The sequence below is a fragment of the Scyliorhinus canicula genome, chromosome 29, assembly GCF_902713615.1.
Source record: "Scyliorhinus canicula chromosome 29, sScyCan1.1, whole genome shotgun sequence".
NCBI lineage: Eukaryota > Metazoa > Chordata > Chondrichthyes > Carcharhiniformes > Scyliorhinidae > Scyliorhinus > Scyliorhinus canicula.
In genome coordinates this window covers 12483461-12501106 of record NC_052174.1, presented here as the reverse complement: position 1 = coordinate 12501106, position 17646 = coordinate 12483461, and the positions used below count along the sequence as shown (strand labels likewise).

Below are 17646 nucleotides of genomic sequence, written 5' to 3'. Positions count from 1 at the left end.
TGAAGTTATAATTCTATCCAATCCACAAATTCCTGAGTTATTCAAGTCTAAGACCGCAAGGCTAATTTATCAAACCTATAGAAAAATGACTGCACTGTCGTCATACAATTCTGATCGATTTGGAACAATATTGTTAACAGAAAATGAATTATATAATAAAGAGAAAAATGTCACACAGCTCACATTGGATCATCCCGAATAATCCCAGTATAAATTAGAGCCATAAATAACTGAAGCATGTTGAAATGAAGTGAGTGCGAATGGCAATGTTCATATCAATTGTAAAACCTTAGCTCAATAAAGAAACTGTGAAGGAGAGAATGTTACTTTTTGTTCTCTGCTTTGATGTAAGACATAATCATCAGTGAACGGCTAGGAAATTAATAAACTAAATAAAATGATTATGATTTGCAACTTTAATTTAATTTTTGAAAGAGCAGCACCTACCCTTAATCCTTGCACCATTTATTGTTCCAGTTATAGAACTAATTGTGTTGAACATGTGGATTTCCAAAACGTTTTCTACAAAAACTGTTAACACCAATCTATTCTTTCCACAGAATACAACTTTCATCGCTATGGTATTGTGTTTAATTTACTAATCAGTTTCTCAACAAGGAATAAGGACACAGACGCTGAACAATAAAAGATGTTGATGACGGCCATCACAAATCCCACCCCTGCCCCATCACCCTGCACATTGACACCCACTCCCTTGTTACAAAGTATTCATGGGGTTGATTTCCTATTATTGAAATTTTGGTCGCAATATGAATATGTTTCTGTTATCAGAAGATGCAGCAAATATTACATCAACCAAACTTTCCAATGAATTAATATTGATCATAATAATTATAAGCTTTATTGTGACAAGTTAACTTACATTAACACTGCAATGATGTAACCGTGAAAAGCTCCTCGTCACCACATTCCGGCGACTGTTCGGGTACACTGAGGACGAAATCAGAATGTCCAATTCACTTAACAGCATGTCTTTCGGGACTTGTGGGATGAAATATGAGCCCCCGGAGGAAACCCACGCAGACACGGGGAGAACATGCAGATTCTCCTCAGACAGTGACCCAAGCCGGGAAAAGAACCTGGGAACCTGGCACTGTGAAGCAACAGCGCTAACCACTGTGCTGCCATACCGCCCATAGATAACAACAAATTCCATATTCTGCTCAGTCAATCCGAGCCTCCAGCCTCTCACTTTGTGATCCCGCTAAGAGGGCACGAAGATGTTTACATATGCCCACTGTGGGGAAAACCATGGTAAACTGCATCTACCTCCCACACTGTGTGAGGACTGTAATAAAATCAATAGTCACGACATGCCAAATATTTTGTGTTAACTGCTGAACACGTCAACAGACAGGCAGTCACCTGAACATATAATTCCAAATAATCAATAATGGCCTCAGCGATTCATTTCAGTGCTGTCCTGTGGCGTGGATTACTCAGACAAAGATACAAATTTATGTAACTTTATAGTTCAACAAGAAGAAAAATAATCAGCATTCTTCCATTGTTGCCACAGCTAAAAGCTGTGGTGAACAGCAGACAAAGAAATGCCACATAGCTTCTACATTACTTGTTCTGGGGATAAAATTAACTTAAATGAATAGAAGAGAAGGAAATGTGAAAGATATAATTTGTTTTGTTTGTGAAAATCTGCACCGTTATAACCCTAAAGGAGGGAAATATATATTTTACTCTGCACTTTAGTGCAAGCTAATTTGATATTCATTCGAATCACGAGAAAGGAGCAAAAAACTGCTACAAATATAAGAAGAGCAATGTTCCTTCACTCTTTGGAAAATAGCTAATAACTGAACAACTGTACAACGTGTAAGATACCGAATATAGAACTGGTATTATGTGAATGAACTTTCCCAATACATTCTTTGCAAACAATGTTAACTTCAATCTGTTTGTTCCACAGAGCAAAATACTTATCCAGGTAAAGTATTATGTTTAATTTTTTTATATTTCACTCTCCATATACTAGTGACAGAGTAGGAGCAATAAATATTAATGATAGTCAAACATCCATTCAATGCACGATTACAGTATACATCAACATCTAATCCCTCACTACAAAGTGTTAATTAGGTGAATATACTGTTCTTGAAATTACTCGCTGAAGAATCTATATATTTTTGTTCTCCAAGATGCAACAGAAATTGGTATTTCTCTAATTTTGTAGTTGCCGAGAGTTTCAGCTGACCCTATGAAAAATGATAACAGCAAACTTTAGATCCTGCCAAGGAAAACCTCTCCCTTTATGATTCCTGTAACAGAGGGAATGAATGAACTGAATTGAATGAACAACAGTGAGAATCCCCATGGTAAACCGCATTTATCTCCCCAACCTGTTTACAGTCAGCAGTGAAGGCAATGATCAACATCGGGGCAAGTCATTCAGACTACTGTCTGGGACAGACCAGTAGCTGGATGTTTATAATGACAAAAGAGATCATTCGAAACATGAGCTGGGTTGGGTCAAATATTTCCAACATGCCTGCTGGTCAACAACCAGGTACCGAGTGAAGTTATAATTCTATCCAATCCACAAATTCCTGAGTTATTCAAGTCTAAGACCGCAAGGCTAATTTATCAAACCTATAGAAAAATGACTGCACTGTCGTCATACAATTCTGATCGATTTGGAACAAATATTGTTAACAGAAAATGAATTATATAATAAAGAGAAAAATGTCACACAGCTCACATTGGATCATCCCGAATAATCCCAGTATAAATTAGAGCCATAAATAACTGAAGCATGTTGAAATGAAGTGAGTGCGAATGGCAATGTTCATATCAATTGTAAAACCTTAGCTCAATAAAGAAACTGTGAAGGAGAGAATGTTACTTTTTGTTCTCTGCTTTGATGTAAGACATAATCATCAGTGAACGGCTAGGAAATTAATAAACTAAATAAAATGATTATGATTTGCAACTTTAATTTAATTTTTGAAAGAGCAGCACCTACCCTTAATCCTTGCACCATTTATTGTTCCAGTTATAGAACTAATTGTGTTGAACATGTGGATTTCCAAAACGTTTTCTACAAAAACTGTTAACACCAATCTATTCTTTCCACAGAATACAACTTTCATCGCTATGGTATTGTGTTTAATTTTACTAATCAGTTTCTCAACAAGGAATAAGGACACAGACGCTGAACAATAAAAGATGTTGATGACGGCCAATCACAAATCCCATCCCTGCCCCATCACCCTGCACATTGACACCTACTCCCTTGTTACAAAGTATTCATGGGGTTGATTTCCTATTATTGAAATTTTGGTCGCAATATGAATATGTTTCTGTTATCAGACGATGTAGCAAATATTACATCAACCAAACTTTCCAATGAATTAAATATTGATCATAATAATTATAAGCTTTATTGTGACAAGTTAACTTACATTAACACTGCAATGATGTAACCGTGAAAAGCTCCTCGTCACCACATTCCGGCGACTGTTCGGGTACACTGAGGACGAAATCAGAATGTCCAATTCACTAACAGCACGTCTTTCGGGACTTGTGGGATGAAATATGAGCCCCCGGAGGAAACCCACGCAGACACGGGGAGAACATGCAGATTCTCCTCAGACAGTGACCCAAGCCGGGAAAAGAACCTGGAACCTGGCACTGTGAAGCAACAGCGCTAACCACTGTGCTGCCATACCGCCCATAGATAACAACAAATTCCATATTCTGCTCAGTCAATCTGAGCCTCCAGCCTCTCACTTTGTGATCCCGCTAAGAGGGCACGAAAGATGTTTACATATGCCCACTGTGGGGAAAACCATGGTAAACTGCATCTACCTCCCACACTGTGTGAGGACTGTAATAAAATCAATAGTCACGACATGCCAAATATTTTGTGTTAACTGCTGAACACGTCAATAGACAGGCAGTCACCTGAACATATAATTCCAAATAATCAATAATGGCCTCAGCGATTCATTTCAGTGCTGTCCTGTGGCGTGGATTACTCAGACAAAGATACAAATTTATGTAACTTTATAGTTCAACAAGAAGAAAAATAATCAGCATTCTTCCATTGTTGCCACAGCTAAAAGCTGTGGTGAACAGCAGACAAAGAAATGCCACATAGCTTCTACATTACTTGTTCTGGGGATAAAATTAACTTAAATGAATAGAAGAGAAGGAAATGTGAAAGATATAATTTGTTTTGTTTGTGAAAATCTGCACCGTTATAACCCTAAAGGAGGGAAATATATATTTTACTCTGCACTTTAGTGCAAGCTAATTTGATATTCATTCGAATCACGAGAAAGGAGCAAAAAACTGCTACAAAATATAAGAAGAGCAATGTTCCTTCACTCTTTGGAAAATAGCTAATAACTGAACAACTGTACAACGTGTAAGATACCGAATATAGAACTGGTATTATGTGAATGAACTTTCCCAATACATTCTTTGCAAACAATGTTAACTTCAATCTGTTTGTTCCACAGAGCAAAATACTTATCCAGGTAAAGTATTATGTTTAATTTTTTTATATTTCACTCTCCATATACTAGTGACAGAGTAGGAGCAATAAATATTAATGATAGTCAAACAATCCATTCAATGCACGATTACAGTATACATCAACATCTAATCCCTCACTACAAAGTGTTAATTAGGTGAATATACTGTTCTTGAAATTACTCGCTGAAGAATCTATATATTTTTGTTCTCCAAGATGCAACAGAAATTGGTATTTCTCTAATTTTGTAGTTGCCGAGAGTTTCAGCTGACCCTATGAAAAATGATAACAGCAAACTTTAGATCCTGCCAAGGAAAACCTCTCCCTTTATGATTCCTGTAACAGAGGGAATGAATGAACTGAATTGAATGAACAACAGTGAGAATCCCCATGGTAAACCGCATTTATCTCCCCAACCTGTTTACAGTCAGCAGTGAAGGCAATGATCAACATCGGGGCAAGTCATTCAGACTACTGTCTGGGACAGACCAGTAGCTGGATGTTTTATAATGACAAAAGAGATCATTCGAAACAATGAGCTGGGTTGGGTCAAATATTTCCAACATGCCTGCTGGTCAACAACCAGGTACCGAGTGAAGTTATAATTCTATCCAATCCACAAATTCCTGAGTTATTCAAGTCTAAGACCGCAAGGCTAATTTATCAAACCTATAGAAAAATGACTGCACTGTCGTCATACAATTCTGATCGATTTGGAACAAATATTGTTAACAGAAAATGAATTATATAATAAAGAGAAAAATGTCACACAGCTCACATTGGATCATCCCGAATAATCCCAGTATAAATTAGAGCCATAAATAACTGAAGCATGTTGAAATGAAGTGAGTGCGAATGGCAATGTTCATATCAATTGTAAAACCTTAGCTCAATAAAGAAACGGTGAAGGAGAGAATGTTACTTTTTGTTCTCTGCTTTGATGTAAGACATAATCATCAGTGAACGGCTAGGAAATTAATAAACTAAATAAAATGATTATGATTTGCAACTTTAATTTAATTTTTGAAAGAGCAGCACCTACCCTTAATCCTTGCACCATTTATTGTTCCAGTTATAGAACTAATTGTGTTGAACATGTGGATTTCCAAAACGTTTTCTACAAAAACTGTTAACACCAATCTATTCTTTCCACAGAATACAACTTTCATCGCTATGGTATTGTGTTTAATTTTACTAATCAGTTTCTCAACAAGGAATAAGGACACAGACGCTGAACAATAAAAGATGTTGATGACGGCCAATCACAAATCCCATCCCTGCCCCATCACCCTGCACATTGACACCTACTCCCTTGTTACAAAGTATTCATGGGGTTGATTTCCTATTATTGAAATTTTGGTCGCAATATGAATATGTTTCTGTTATCAGACGATGTAGCAAATATTACATCAACCAAACTTTCCAATGAATTAAATATTGATCATAATAATTATAAGCTTTATTGTGACAAGTTAACTTACATTAACACTGCAATGATGTAACCGTGAAAAGCTCCTCGTCACCACATTCCGGCGACTGTTCGGGTACACTGAGGACGAAATCAGAATGTCCAATTCACTTAACAGCACGTCTTTCGGGACTTGTGGGATGAAATATGAGCCCCCGGAGGAAACCCACGCAGACACGGGGAGAACATGCAGATTCTCCTCAGACAGTGACCCAAGCCGGGAAAAGAACCTGGGAACCTGGCACTGTGAAGCAACAGCGCTAACCACTGTGCTGCCATACCGCCCATAGATAACAACAAATTCCATATTCTGCTCAGTCAATCTGAGCCTCCAGCCTCTCACTTTGTGATCCCGCTAAGAGGGCACGAAAGATGTTTACATATGCCCACTGTGGGGAAAACCATGGTAAACTGCATCTACCTCCCACACTGTGTGAGGACTGTAATAAAATCAATAGTCACGACATGCCAAATATTTTGTGTTAACTGCTGAACACGTCAACAGACAGGCAGTCACCTGAACATATAATTCCAAATAATCAATAATGGCCTCAGCGATTCATTTCAGTGCTGTCCTGTGGCGTGGATTACTCAGACAAAGATACAAATTTATGTAACTTTATAGTTCAACAGAAGAAAAATAATCAGCATTCTTCCATTGTTGCCACAGCTAAAAGCTGTGGTGAACAGCAGACAAAGAAATGCCACATAGCTTCTACATTACTTGTTCTGGGGATAAAATTAACTTAAATGAATAGAAGAGAAGGAAATGTGAAAGATATAATTTGTTTTGTTTGTGAAAATCTGCACCGTTATAACCCTAAAGGAGGGAAATATATATTTTACTCTGCACTTTAGTGCAAGCTAATTTGATATTCATTCGAATCACGAGAAAGGAGCAAAAAACTGCTACAAAATATAAGAAGAGCAATGTTCCTTCACTCTTTGGAAAATAGCTAATAACTGAACAACTGTACAACGTGTAAGATACCGAATATAGAACTGGTATTATGTGAATGAACTTTCCCAATACATTCTTTGCAAACAATGTTAACTTCAATCTGTTTGTTCCACAGAGCAAAATACTTATCCAGGTAAAGTATTATGTTTAATTTTTTTATATTTCACTCTCCATATACTAGTGACAGAGTAGGAGCAATAAATATTAATGATAGTCAAACAATCCATTCAATGCACGATTACAGTATACATCAACATCTAATCCCTCACTACAAAGTGTTAATTAGGTGAATTTACTGTTCTTGAAATTACTCGCTGAAGAATCTATATATTTTTGTTCTCCAAGATGCAACAGAAATTGGTATTTCTCTAATTTTGTAGTTGCCGAGAGTTTCAGCTGACCCTATGAAAAATGATAACAGCAACTTTAGATCCTGCCAAGGAAAACCTCTCCCTTTATGATTCCTGTAACAGAGGGAATGAATGAACTGAATCGAATGAACAACAGTGAGAATCCCCATGGTAAACTGCATTTATCTCCCCAACCTGTTTACAGTCAGCAGTGAAGGCAATGATCAACATCGGGGCAAGTCATTCAGACTACTGTCTGGGACAGACCAGTAGCTGGATGTTTATAATGACAAAAGAGATCATTCGAAACAATGAGCTGGGTTGGGTCAAATATTTCCAACATGCCTGCTGGTCAACAACGAGGTACCGAGTGAAGTTATAATTCTATCCAATCCACAAATTCCTGAGTTATTCAAGTCTAAGACCGCAAGGCTAATTTATCAAACCTATAGAAAAATGACTGCACTGTCGTCATACAATTCTGATCGATTTGGAATCAAATATTGTTAACAGAAAATGAATTATATATAAAGAGAAAAATGTCACACAGCTCACATTGGATCATCCCGAATAATCCCAGTATAAATTAGAGCCATAAATACTGAAGCATGTTGAAATGAAGTGAGTGTGAATGGCAATGTTCATATCAATTGTAAAACCTTAGCTCAATAAAGAAACTGTGAAGGAGAGAATGTTACTTTTTGTTCTCTGCTTTGATGTAAGACATAATCATCAGGGAACGGCTAGGAAATTAATAAACTAAATAAAATGATTATGATTTGCAACTTTAATTTAATTTTTGAAAGAGCAGCACCTACCCTTAATCCTTGCACCATTTATTGTTCCAGTTATAGAACTAATTGTGTTGAACATGTGGATTTCCAAAACGTTTCTACAAAAGCTGTTAACACCAATCTATTCTTTCCACAGAATACAACTTTCATCGCTATGGTATTGTGTTAATTTTACTAATCAGTTTCTCAACAAGGAATAAGGACACAGACGCTGAACAATAAAAGATGTTGATGACGGCCAATCACAATCCATCCCTGCCCCATCACCCTGCACATTGACACCTACTCCCTTGTTACAAGTATTCATGGGGTTGATTTCCTATTATGAAATTTTGGTCGCAATATGAATATGTTTCTGTTATCAGACTATGTAGCAAATATTACATCAACCAAACTTTCCAATGAATTAACTATTGATCATAATAATTATAAGCTTTATTGTGACAAGTTAACTTACATTAACACTGCAATGATGTAACCGTGAAAAGCTCCTCGTCACCACATTCCCGGCGACTGTTCGGGTACACTGAGGACGAAATCAGAATGTCCAATTCACTTAACAGCATGTCTTTCGGGACTTGTGGGAGGAAATATGAGCCCCCGGAGGAAATCCACGCAGACACGGGGAGAACATGCAGATTCTCCACAGACAGTGACCCAAGCCGGGAATCAAACCTGGGAACCTGGCACTGTGAAGCAACAGCGCTAACCACTGTGCTACCCTACCGCCCATAGATAACAACAAATTCCATATTCTGCTCAGTCAATCCGAGCCTCCAGCCTCTCACTTTGTGATCCCGCTAAGAGGGCACTGAAAGATGTTTACATATGCCCACTGTGGGGAAAAACCATGGTAAACTGCATCTACCTCCCACACTGTGTGAGGACTGTAATAAAATCAATAGTCACGACATGCCAAATATTTTGTGTTAACTGCTGAACACGTCAACAGACAGGCAGTCACCTGAACATATAATTCCAAATAATCAATAATGGCCCTCAGCTATTAATTTCAGTGCTGTCCTCGTGGCGCTGGATTAATCAGACAAAGATACAAATTTATGTAACTTTATAGTTCAACAAGAAGAAAAATAATCAGCATTCTTCCATTGTTGCCACAGCTAAAAGCTGTGGTGAACAGCAGACAAAGAAATGCCACATAGCTTCTACATTACTTGTTCTGGGGATAAAATTAACTTAAATGAATAGAAGAGAAGGAATGTGAAAGATATAATTTGTTTTGTTTGTGAAAATCTGCACCGTTATAACCCTAAAGGAGGGAAATATATATTTTACTCTGCACTTTAGTGCAAGCTAATTTGATATTCATTCGAATCACGAGATAGGAGCAAAAACTGCTACAAAATATAAGAAGAGCAATGTTCCTTCACTCTTTGGAAAATAGCTAATAACTGACAACTGTACAACGTGTAAGATACCGAATATAGAACTGGTATTATGTGAATGAACTTTCCCAATACATTCTTTGCAAACAATGTTAACTTCAATCTGTTTGTTCCACAGAGCAAAATACTTATCCAGGTAAAGTATTATGTTTAATTTTTTATATTTCACTCTCCATATACTAGTGACAGAGTAGGAGCAATAAATATTAATGATAGTCAAACAATCCATTCAATGCACGATTACAGTATACATCAACATCTAATCCCTCACTACAAAGTGTTAATTAGGTGAATTTACTGTTCTTGAAATTACTCGCTGAAGAATCTATATATTTTTGTTCTCCAAGATGCAACAGAAATTGGTATTTCTCTAATTTTGTAGTTGCCGAGAGTTTCAGCTGACCCTATGAAAAATGATAACAGCAAACTTTAGATCCTGCCAAGGAAAACCTCTCCCTTTATGATTCCTGTAACAGAGGGAATGAATGAACTGAATCGAATGAACAACAGTGAGAATCCCCATGGTAAACCGCATTTATCTCCCCAACCTGTTTACAGTCAGCAGTGAAGGCAATGATCAACATCGGGGCAAGTCATTCAGACTACTGTCTGGGACAGACCAGTAGCTGGATGTTTATAATGACAAAAGAGATCATTCGAAACAATGAGCTGGGTTGGGTCAATATTTCCAACATGCCTGCTGGCAACACCAGGTACCGAGTGAAGTTATAATTCTATCCAATCCACAAATTCCTGAGTTATTCAAGTCTAAGACCGCAAGGCTAATTTATCAAACCTATAGAAAAATGACTGCACTGTCGTCATACAATTCTGATCGATTTGGAATAAATATGTTAACAGAAAATAATTATATAATAAAGAGAAAATTCACACAAGCTCACATTGATCATCCGAATAATCCCAGTATAAATTAGAGCCATAAATAACTGAAGCATGTTGGAAATGAAGTGAGTGTGAATGGCAATGTTCATATCAATTGTAAAACCTTAGCTCAATAAAGAAACTGTGAAGGAGAGAATGTTACTTTTTGTTCTCTGCTTTGATGTAAGACATAATCATCAGTGAACGGCTAGGAAATTAATAAACTAAATAAAATGATTATGATTTGCAACTTTAATTTAATTTTTGAAAGAGCAGCACCTACCCTTAATCCTTGCACCATTTATTGTTCCAGTTTATAGAACTAATTGTGTTGAACATGTGGATTTCCAAAACGTTTCTACAAAACTGTTAACACCAATCTATTCTTTCCACAGAATACAACTTTCATCGCTATGGTATTGTGTTTAATTTTACTAATCAGTTTCTCAACAAGGAATAGGACACAGACCTGAACATAAAAGATGTTGATGACGGCCAATCACAAATTCCATCCCTGCCCATCACCCTGCACATTGACACCTACTCCCTTGTTACAAAGTATTCATGGGGTTGATTTCCTATTATTGAAATTTTGGTCGCAATATGAATATGTTTCTGTTATCAGAAGATGCAGCAAATATTACATCAACCAAACTTTCCAATGAATTAAATATTGATCATAATAATTATAAGCTTTATTGTGACAAGTTAACTTACATTAACACTGCAATGATGTAACCGTGAAAAGCTCCTCGTCACCAACATTCCGGCGACTGTTTGGGTACACTGAGGACGAAATCAGAATGTCCAATTCACTAACAGCATGTCTTCGGGACTTGTGGATGAAATATGAGCACCCTGAGGAAACCCACGCAGACACGGGGATAAATGCAGATTCTCCTCAGACAGTGACCCAAGCCGGGAAAAGAACCTGGGAACCTGGCACTGTGAAGCAACAGCGCTAACCACTGTGCGACCATACCGCCCATAGATACAACAAATTCCATATTCTGCTCAGTCAATCGAGCCTCCAGCCTCTCACTTTGTGATCCCGCTAAGAGGCACGAAAGATGTTTACATATGCCCACTGTGGGGAAAACCATGGTGAACTGCATCTACCTCCCACACTGTGTGAGGACTGTAAGAAAATCAATAGTCACGACATGCCAAATATTTTGTGTTAACTGCTGAACACGTCAACAGACAGGCAGTCACCTGAACATATAATTCCAAATAATAATAATGGCCTCAGCGATTCATTTCAGTGCTGTCCTGTGGCGTGGATTACTCAGACAAAGATACAAATTTATGTAACTTATAGTTCAGCAAGAAGAAAATAATCAGCATTCTTCCATTGTTGCCACAGCTAAAAGCTGTGGTGAACAGCAGACAAAGAAATGCCACATAGCTTCTACATTACTGTTCTGGGGATAAAATTAACTTAAATGAATAGAAGAGAAAGGAAATGTGAAAGATATAATTTGTTTTGTTTGTGAAAATCTGCACCGTTATAACCCTAAAGGAGGGAAATATATATTTTACTCTGCACTTTAGTGCAAGCTAATTTGATATTCATTCGAATCACGAGAAAGAGCAAAAAACTGCTACAAAATATAAGAAGAGCAATGTTCCTTCACTCTTTGGAAAATAGCTAATAACTGAACAACTGTACAACTGTGTAAGATACCGAATATAGAACTGGTATTATGTGAATGAACTTTCCCAATACATTCTGTGCAACAATGTTAACTTCAATCTGTTTGTTCCACAGAGCAAAATACTTATCCGTAAAGTATTATGTTTCATTTTTTATATTTCACTCGCCATATACTAGTGACAGAGTAGGAGCAATAAATATTAATGATAGTCAAACAATCCATTCAATGCACGATTACAGTATACATCAACATCTAATCCCTCCTACAAAGTGTTAATTAGGTGAATTTACTGTTCCTTGAAATTACTCGCTGAAGAATCTATATATTTGTTCTCCAAGTTGCAACAGAAATTGGTATTTCTCAATGTTTATTTTGCCGAGAGTTTCAGCTGCCCCTATGAAAATGATAACAGCAAACTGTAGATCTTGCCAAGGAAAACCTCTCCTTTACGATTCCTGTAAGACAGGGAATGAATGAACAGTAGGTAGAACATAGAACACAGAACATACAGCACAGAACTGCCCTATCGGCCCTCATGTTGTGGCCGAGCCATGATAAACCCCACTCAACCCACAGATATCCACCCTAATACCCATAACCCAACAAACCCCCCCTTAACCTTACTTTTATTAGGACACTACGGGCAATTTAGCATGGCCAATCCACCTAACCCGCACAATCTTTGGACTGTGGGAGGAAACCGGAGCACCCGGAGAAACCCACGCACACAGGGTGAGGACGTGCAGACGTCCACACAGACAGTGACCCAGGCGGGAATCGAACCTGGGACCCTGGAGCTGTGAAGCATTTATGCTAACCACCATGCTACCCTGCTGCCCAAATTGAAAGGCAGCAACAGTGAGAATCCCCATGGGAAACCGCATTTACCTCCCCAAACTGTTTACAGTCAGCAGTGAAGGCAATGATCACCATCGGGGCAAGTCATTCAGACTATTGGCTGGGATAGTCCAGGAGCTGGATGTTTATAATGACAAATGAGACAGTTCTATCCAATCAACTGTGTCAAATATTTCCAAATTAAATAACATGAATATGATTCAGATTTTTAATTTAATTTTTGAAAGAGCAACACCTATCCATAATCCTTGCACCATTTATTGTTCCAGTTGTAGAACTAATTGAGTTGAACATGTGGATTTCCAATACGTTTTCTCCCTAAATTGTTAACACCAATCTATTCTTTTCACAGCATACTACAGCAACTACTATGGTATTGACTTTACTTTTACTGATCAGTTTTTTCAACATGAATAAGGCCACACACACTGAACAATATAAGATGTTGATGACAGCCAGATCACAAATCGATCACTGCCCATCACCCTGCACGTTGACACCTACTCCCTTGTTATAAAGTATTCATGATTCCCTATTATTGAAATTATTGGTCACAACATGAATATGTTTCTGTTATCAGAAGATGCAGCAGAAATTACATAAAACAAACTTGCTAATTAATTAAATATTCAGCTGACCCAATGAAATTAGAACAACAATAACAATTATAATCTTTATTACCACAAGTACATAGAACAGTACAGTACAGAACAGGCTCTTCGGCCCTCGATTTGTGCCGAGCAACGTCACCCACTCAAAACCCACATATCCACCCCTATAATACCCGTAACCCAACAAACCCCCCCCCCCCTTAACCTTACTTTTATTAGGAACACTACGGGCAATTTAGCATGGCCAATCCACCTAACCCGCCACATCTTTGGACTGTGGGAGGAAACTGGAGCACCCGGAGGAACCCCACGCACACAGGGGAGGACGTGCAGACTCCACACAGAAGTGACCCAGCCGGGAATCGAACCTGGGACCCTGGAGCTGTGAAGCATTTAGGCTAACCACCATGCTACCGTGCTGCCCCAGTACGCAGCAATATTTTTACCGTGAAAGGACCCGCGTCGCCACATTCTGGCGCCTGTCCGGGTACACTGAGGGAGAATTCAGAATTCCAATTCACCTAACAGCATGTCATTCGGGCTTGTGGGAGGAAATATGAGCCCCGGAGGAAACCCACGCAGACACGGGGAGAACATGCAGATTCTCCTCAGACAGTGACCCAAGTCGGGAATAGAACCTGGGAACCTGGCACTGTGAAGCAACAGCGCTCACCACTGTGCTACCCTACCGCCCATAGATAACAACAAATTTCATATTCTGCTCAGTCAAACCGAGCCTCCAGCCTCTCACTTTGTGATCCCGCTAAGAGGGCACAAACCGGGCAGCACGGTGGCCTAGTGGTTAGCACAACCACGGCGCTGAGGTCCCGGGTTCGATCCTGGCTCTGGTCACTGTCCGTGTGGAGTTTGCACATTCTTCCCGTGTCTGCGTGGGTTTCGCCCCCACAACCCAAAAATGTGCAGAGTAGGTGGATTGGCCACGCTAAATTGCCCCTTAATTGGAAAAAATAATTGGGTAATCTAAATTTTTAAAAAAAAAGAAGAGGGCACAAACGATGTTTACATATGCCCACTGTGGGGAAAACCATGGTGAACTGCATCTACCTCCCACACTGTGTGAGGACTGTAATAAAATCAATAGTCACGACATGCCAAATATTTTGTGTTAACTGCTGAACACGTCAACAGACAGGCAGACACCTGAACATATAATTCCAAATAATCAATGATGGCCTCAGCGATTCATTTCAGTGCTGTCCTGTGGCGTGGATTAATCAGACAAAGATACAAATTTATGTAACTTTATAGTTCAGCAAGAAGAAAAATAATCAGCATTCTTCCATTGTTGCCACAGCTAAACGCTGTGGTGAACGGCAGACAAAGAAATGCCACATAGCTTCTACATTACTTGTTCTGGGGATAAAATCAACTTAAATGAATAGAAGAGAAGGAAATGTGAAAGATATAATTTGTTTTGTTTGTGAAAATCTGCACCGTTATAACCCTAAAGGAGGGAAATATATATTTTACTCTGCACTTTAGTGCAAGCTAATTTGATATTCATTCGAATCACGAGAAAGGAGCAAAAAACTGCTACAAGATATAAGAAGAGCAATGTTCCTTCACTCTTTGGAAAATAACTAATAATTGAACAACTGTACAACGTGTAAGATACCGAAAATAGAACTGGTATTATGTGAATGAAGTTTCCCAATTCATTCTGTGCAAACAATGGTAACTTCAATATGTTTGTTCCACAGATTACAATACTTATCCAGGTAAAGTATTATCTTTAATTTTATATATTTCACTCTCCATAAGGTACAGTGACAGAGTAGGAGCAATAAATATTGATGATAATCAAACAATCCCCTCAATGCACTATTACAGTATACGTCAACATCTAATCCCTCACTACAAAGTATTCATTAGGTGAACTTTCTGCTCTTGAACTTACTCGCTGAAGAAATTATATATTTTTTCTCCAAAACGCAGCAGAAATTGGTATTACAGTCAGCAGTGAAGGCAATGATCAACATCGGGGCAAGTCATTCAGACTATTGGCTGGGATAGTCCAGGAGCTGGATGTTTTTAACGACAAATGAGATAGTTCTATCCAATCAACTGTGTCAAATATTTCCAAATTTAATAAAATGATTATGATTTGTAACTTTAATTTAATTTTGATAGAGCAACACCTACCCATAATCCTTGCACCATTTATTGTTCCAGTTGTAGAACTAATTGTGTTGAACATGTGGATTTCCAATACGTTTTCTCCCTAAATTGTTAACACCAATCTATTCTTTTCACAGCATACAACAGCAACTACTATGGTATTGACTTTACTTTTACTGATCAGTTTTTCAACAATGAATAAGGCCACACACAGTGAACAATATAAGATGTTGATGACAGCCAATCACAAATCGATCACTGCCCCATCACCCTGCACATTGACATCTGCTATCTTGTTATAAAGTATTATGGGGTTTATTTGCTATTATTGAAATTGCTGGTCACAAAATGAATATGGTTCTGTGATCAGAAGATGCAGCAGAAATTACATTCATCAATTTTGCTAAATAATTCAATATTCAGCAGACCCAATGAAATATGATGGCAGCATATTTCAGAACCTGCTCTGCCAATCCAGCCTCTCACTTTGTGATCCCAATTGGAGGACACAAAAGAGATTTGACCAGACCGGCTGTGGGAAAATCCATTCTGAACTGCATCTGGCTCCTACACTGTGTGAGGACTGTAATGAAATCACTGGTCACAATATGACAAATATTTCACGTGATCAACTGGACAGGTCAACCTCCAGCCATTATACGAACATATGTTTCGACACAATCAATGATGGCCTCAGCTGTTGAATTCAGTGCTGCTCTGTGGTATGGGTTTGGATGAATGAGACAAACATGCCAATTTATACAACTTGATACTTCAGCAAAATGATAAATAATCAGCATTCCTCCATTTTTGTCACAATGAACAGCGAAACGCTGTGGTGAATATCAGACAAAGGAATGTCACATAGTTTGTGCATTACCTATTCTGGAGCTAAAATGAACTTAAATCGATTGAAATGATGGAAATGGGAAAGGTAAAATTTGTTTCGTTTGTGAAAATCTGCTGATGATGGTCAATCACAAATCCCACCACTGCCCCATCTCCCTGCACATTGACATCTACTCCCTTGTCACACCGTACTCATGGGGTTTATTTGCTATTACTGCAATTACTGGTCAGGAATTGTGTATGTTTCTGTTATTAGAAGATGTAGTCCGCATTCCCCACCTGCAGATAAGATAATCTTTATTATTGTCACAAGTAGGCTTACATTAACACCGCAATGAAGCTACAGTGAAAATCCCCTCGTCGCCACATTCCGGCGCATGTTCGGGTACACAGAGGGAGAATTCAGAACGTCCAATTCACCTAACAGTACCTATTTCGGGAATTGTGGGAGGAAGCCGGAGCAGCCGGAGGAAACTCACGCAGACACGGGGAGAACGTGCAGACTCCGCACAGACAGTGACCCAAGTAGGAATCGAACCCGGGACCCTGGTGATGCAAAGCAACAGTGCTAACCACTCTGCTACTGTGCCACCTTCAACTCTCCTGTACAATCATTGCTATATCAGCCTCACTCCTGATCTTTCCCTCATTTCTTGCCTGAATTTCAACTTATATTCTCAGTTCCTAGTCTGCCCTTTTTTATTCTTATCCCTGCAGTTTATATTTTTGAGACACTGCACTCCGTGACCCTTCTGACACCCTCCTGTGAGTCGCGAACCGCATTTTGAGAAACATTGTGCAAGGTAACGATTGTTGAACTGGTTTTGTGTAAATGTACTATATCAATTGTTCTCTGCAAACATGTTAACTCCAATCTGTTTGTTCCACAGATTACAACTATTATCCTGGTAAAGAGTTATCTTTAATTTTATACATTCCACTCCCCTCAGAGTGACAGTTTCCGAGCAGAAACGATATTAATGAGAGCCAAACGCAATCCCTTCAATGCACCATTACGCTCGATGTACATTCACATTTGATCCCTCACTACAGAGTATTATTTAGGAGAATTTTCTGTTCTCAGAATTACTCGACAAGGAAAATAAATTTTTTTTCCAAAAAGCAGCAAGAATTAGTATTTCCCAAATTTTGTAGTT

At 38.5% G+C, this 17646-nt stretch overlaps 1 protein-coding gene across 1 annotated transcript in view; it reads left to right on the top strand.

Annotated features, from left to right (window-relative positions):
- Nucleotides 1–17646, top strand: part of LOC119958324 (prisilkin-39-like) — a 107203-nt gene that overhangs the window by 26632 nt on the left and 62925 nt on the right. The window contains exons 16-25 of the mRNA XM_038786763.1: nucleotides 1946–1963; nucleotides 3112–3132; nucleotides 4500–4517; nucleotides 5669–5689; nucleotides 7058–7075; nucleotides 8223–8243; nucleotides 9611–9628; nucleotides 10770–10790; nucleotides 15223–15240; nucleotides 15778–15798. Of these exons, the coding sequence (XP_038642691.1) occupies nucleotides 1946–1963; nucleotides 3112–3132; nucleotides 4500–4517; nucleotides 5669–5689; nucleotides 7058–7075; nucleotides 8223–8243; nucleotides 9611–9628; nucleotides 10770–10790; nucleotides 15223–15240; nucleotides 15778–15798 (195 nt within the window). The remainder of the gene's footprint in view (nucleotides 1–1945; nucleotides 1964–3111; nucleotides 3133–4499; nucleotides 4518–5668; nucleotides 5690–7057; nucleotides 7076–8222; nucleotides 8244–9610; nucleotides 9629–10769; nucleotides 10791–15222; nucleotides 15241–15777; nucleotides 15799–17646) is intronic.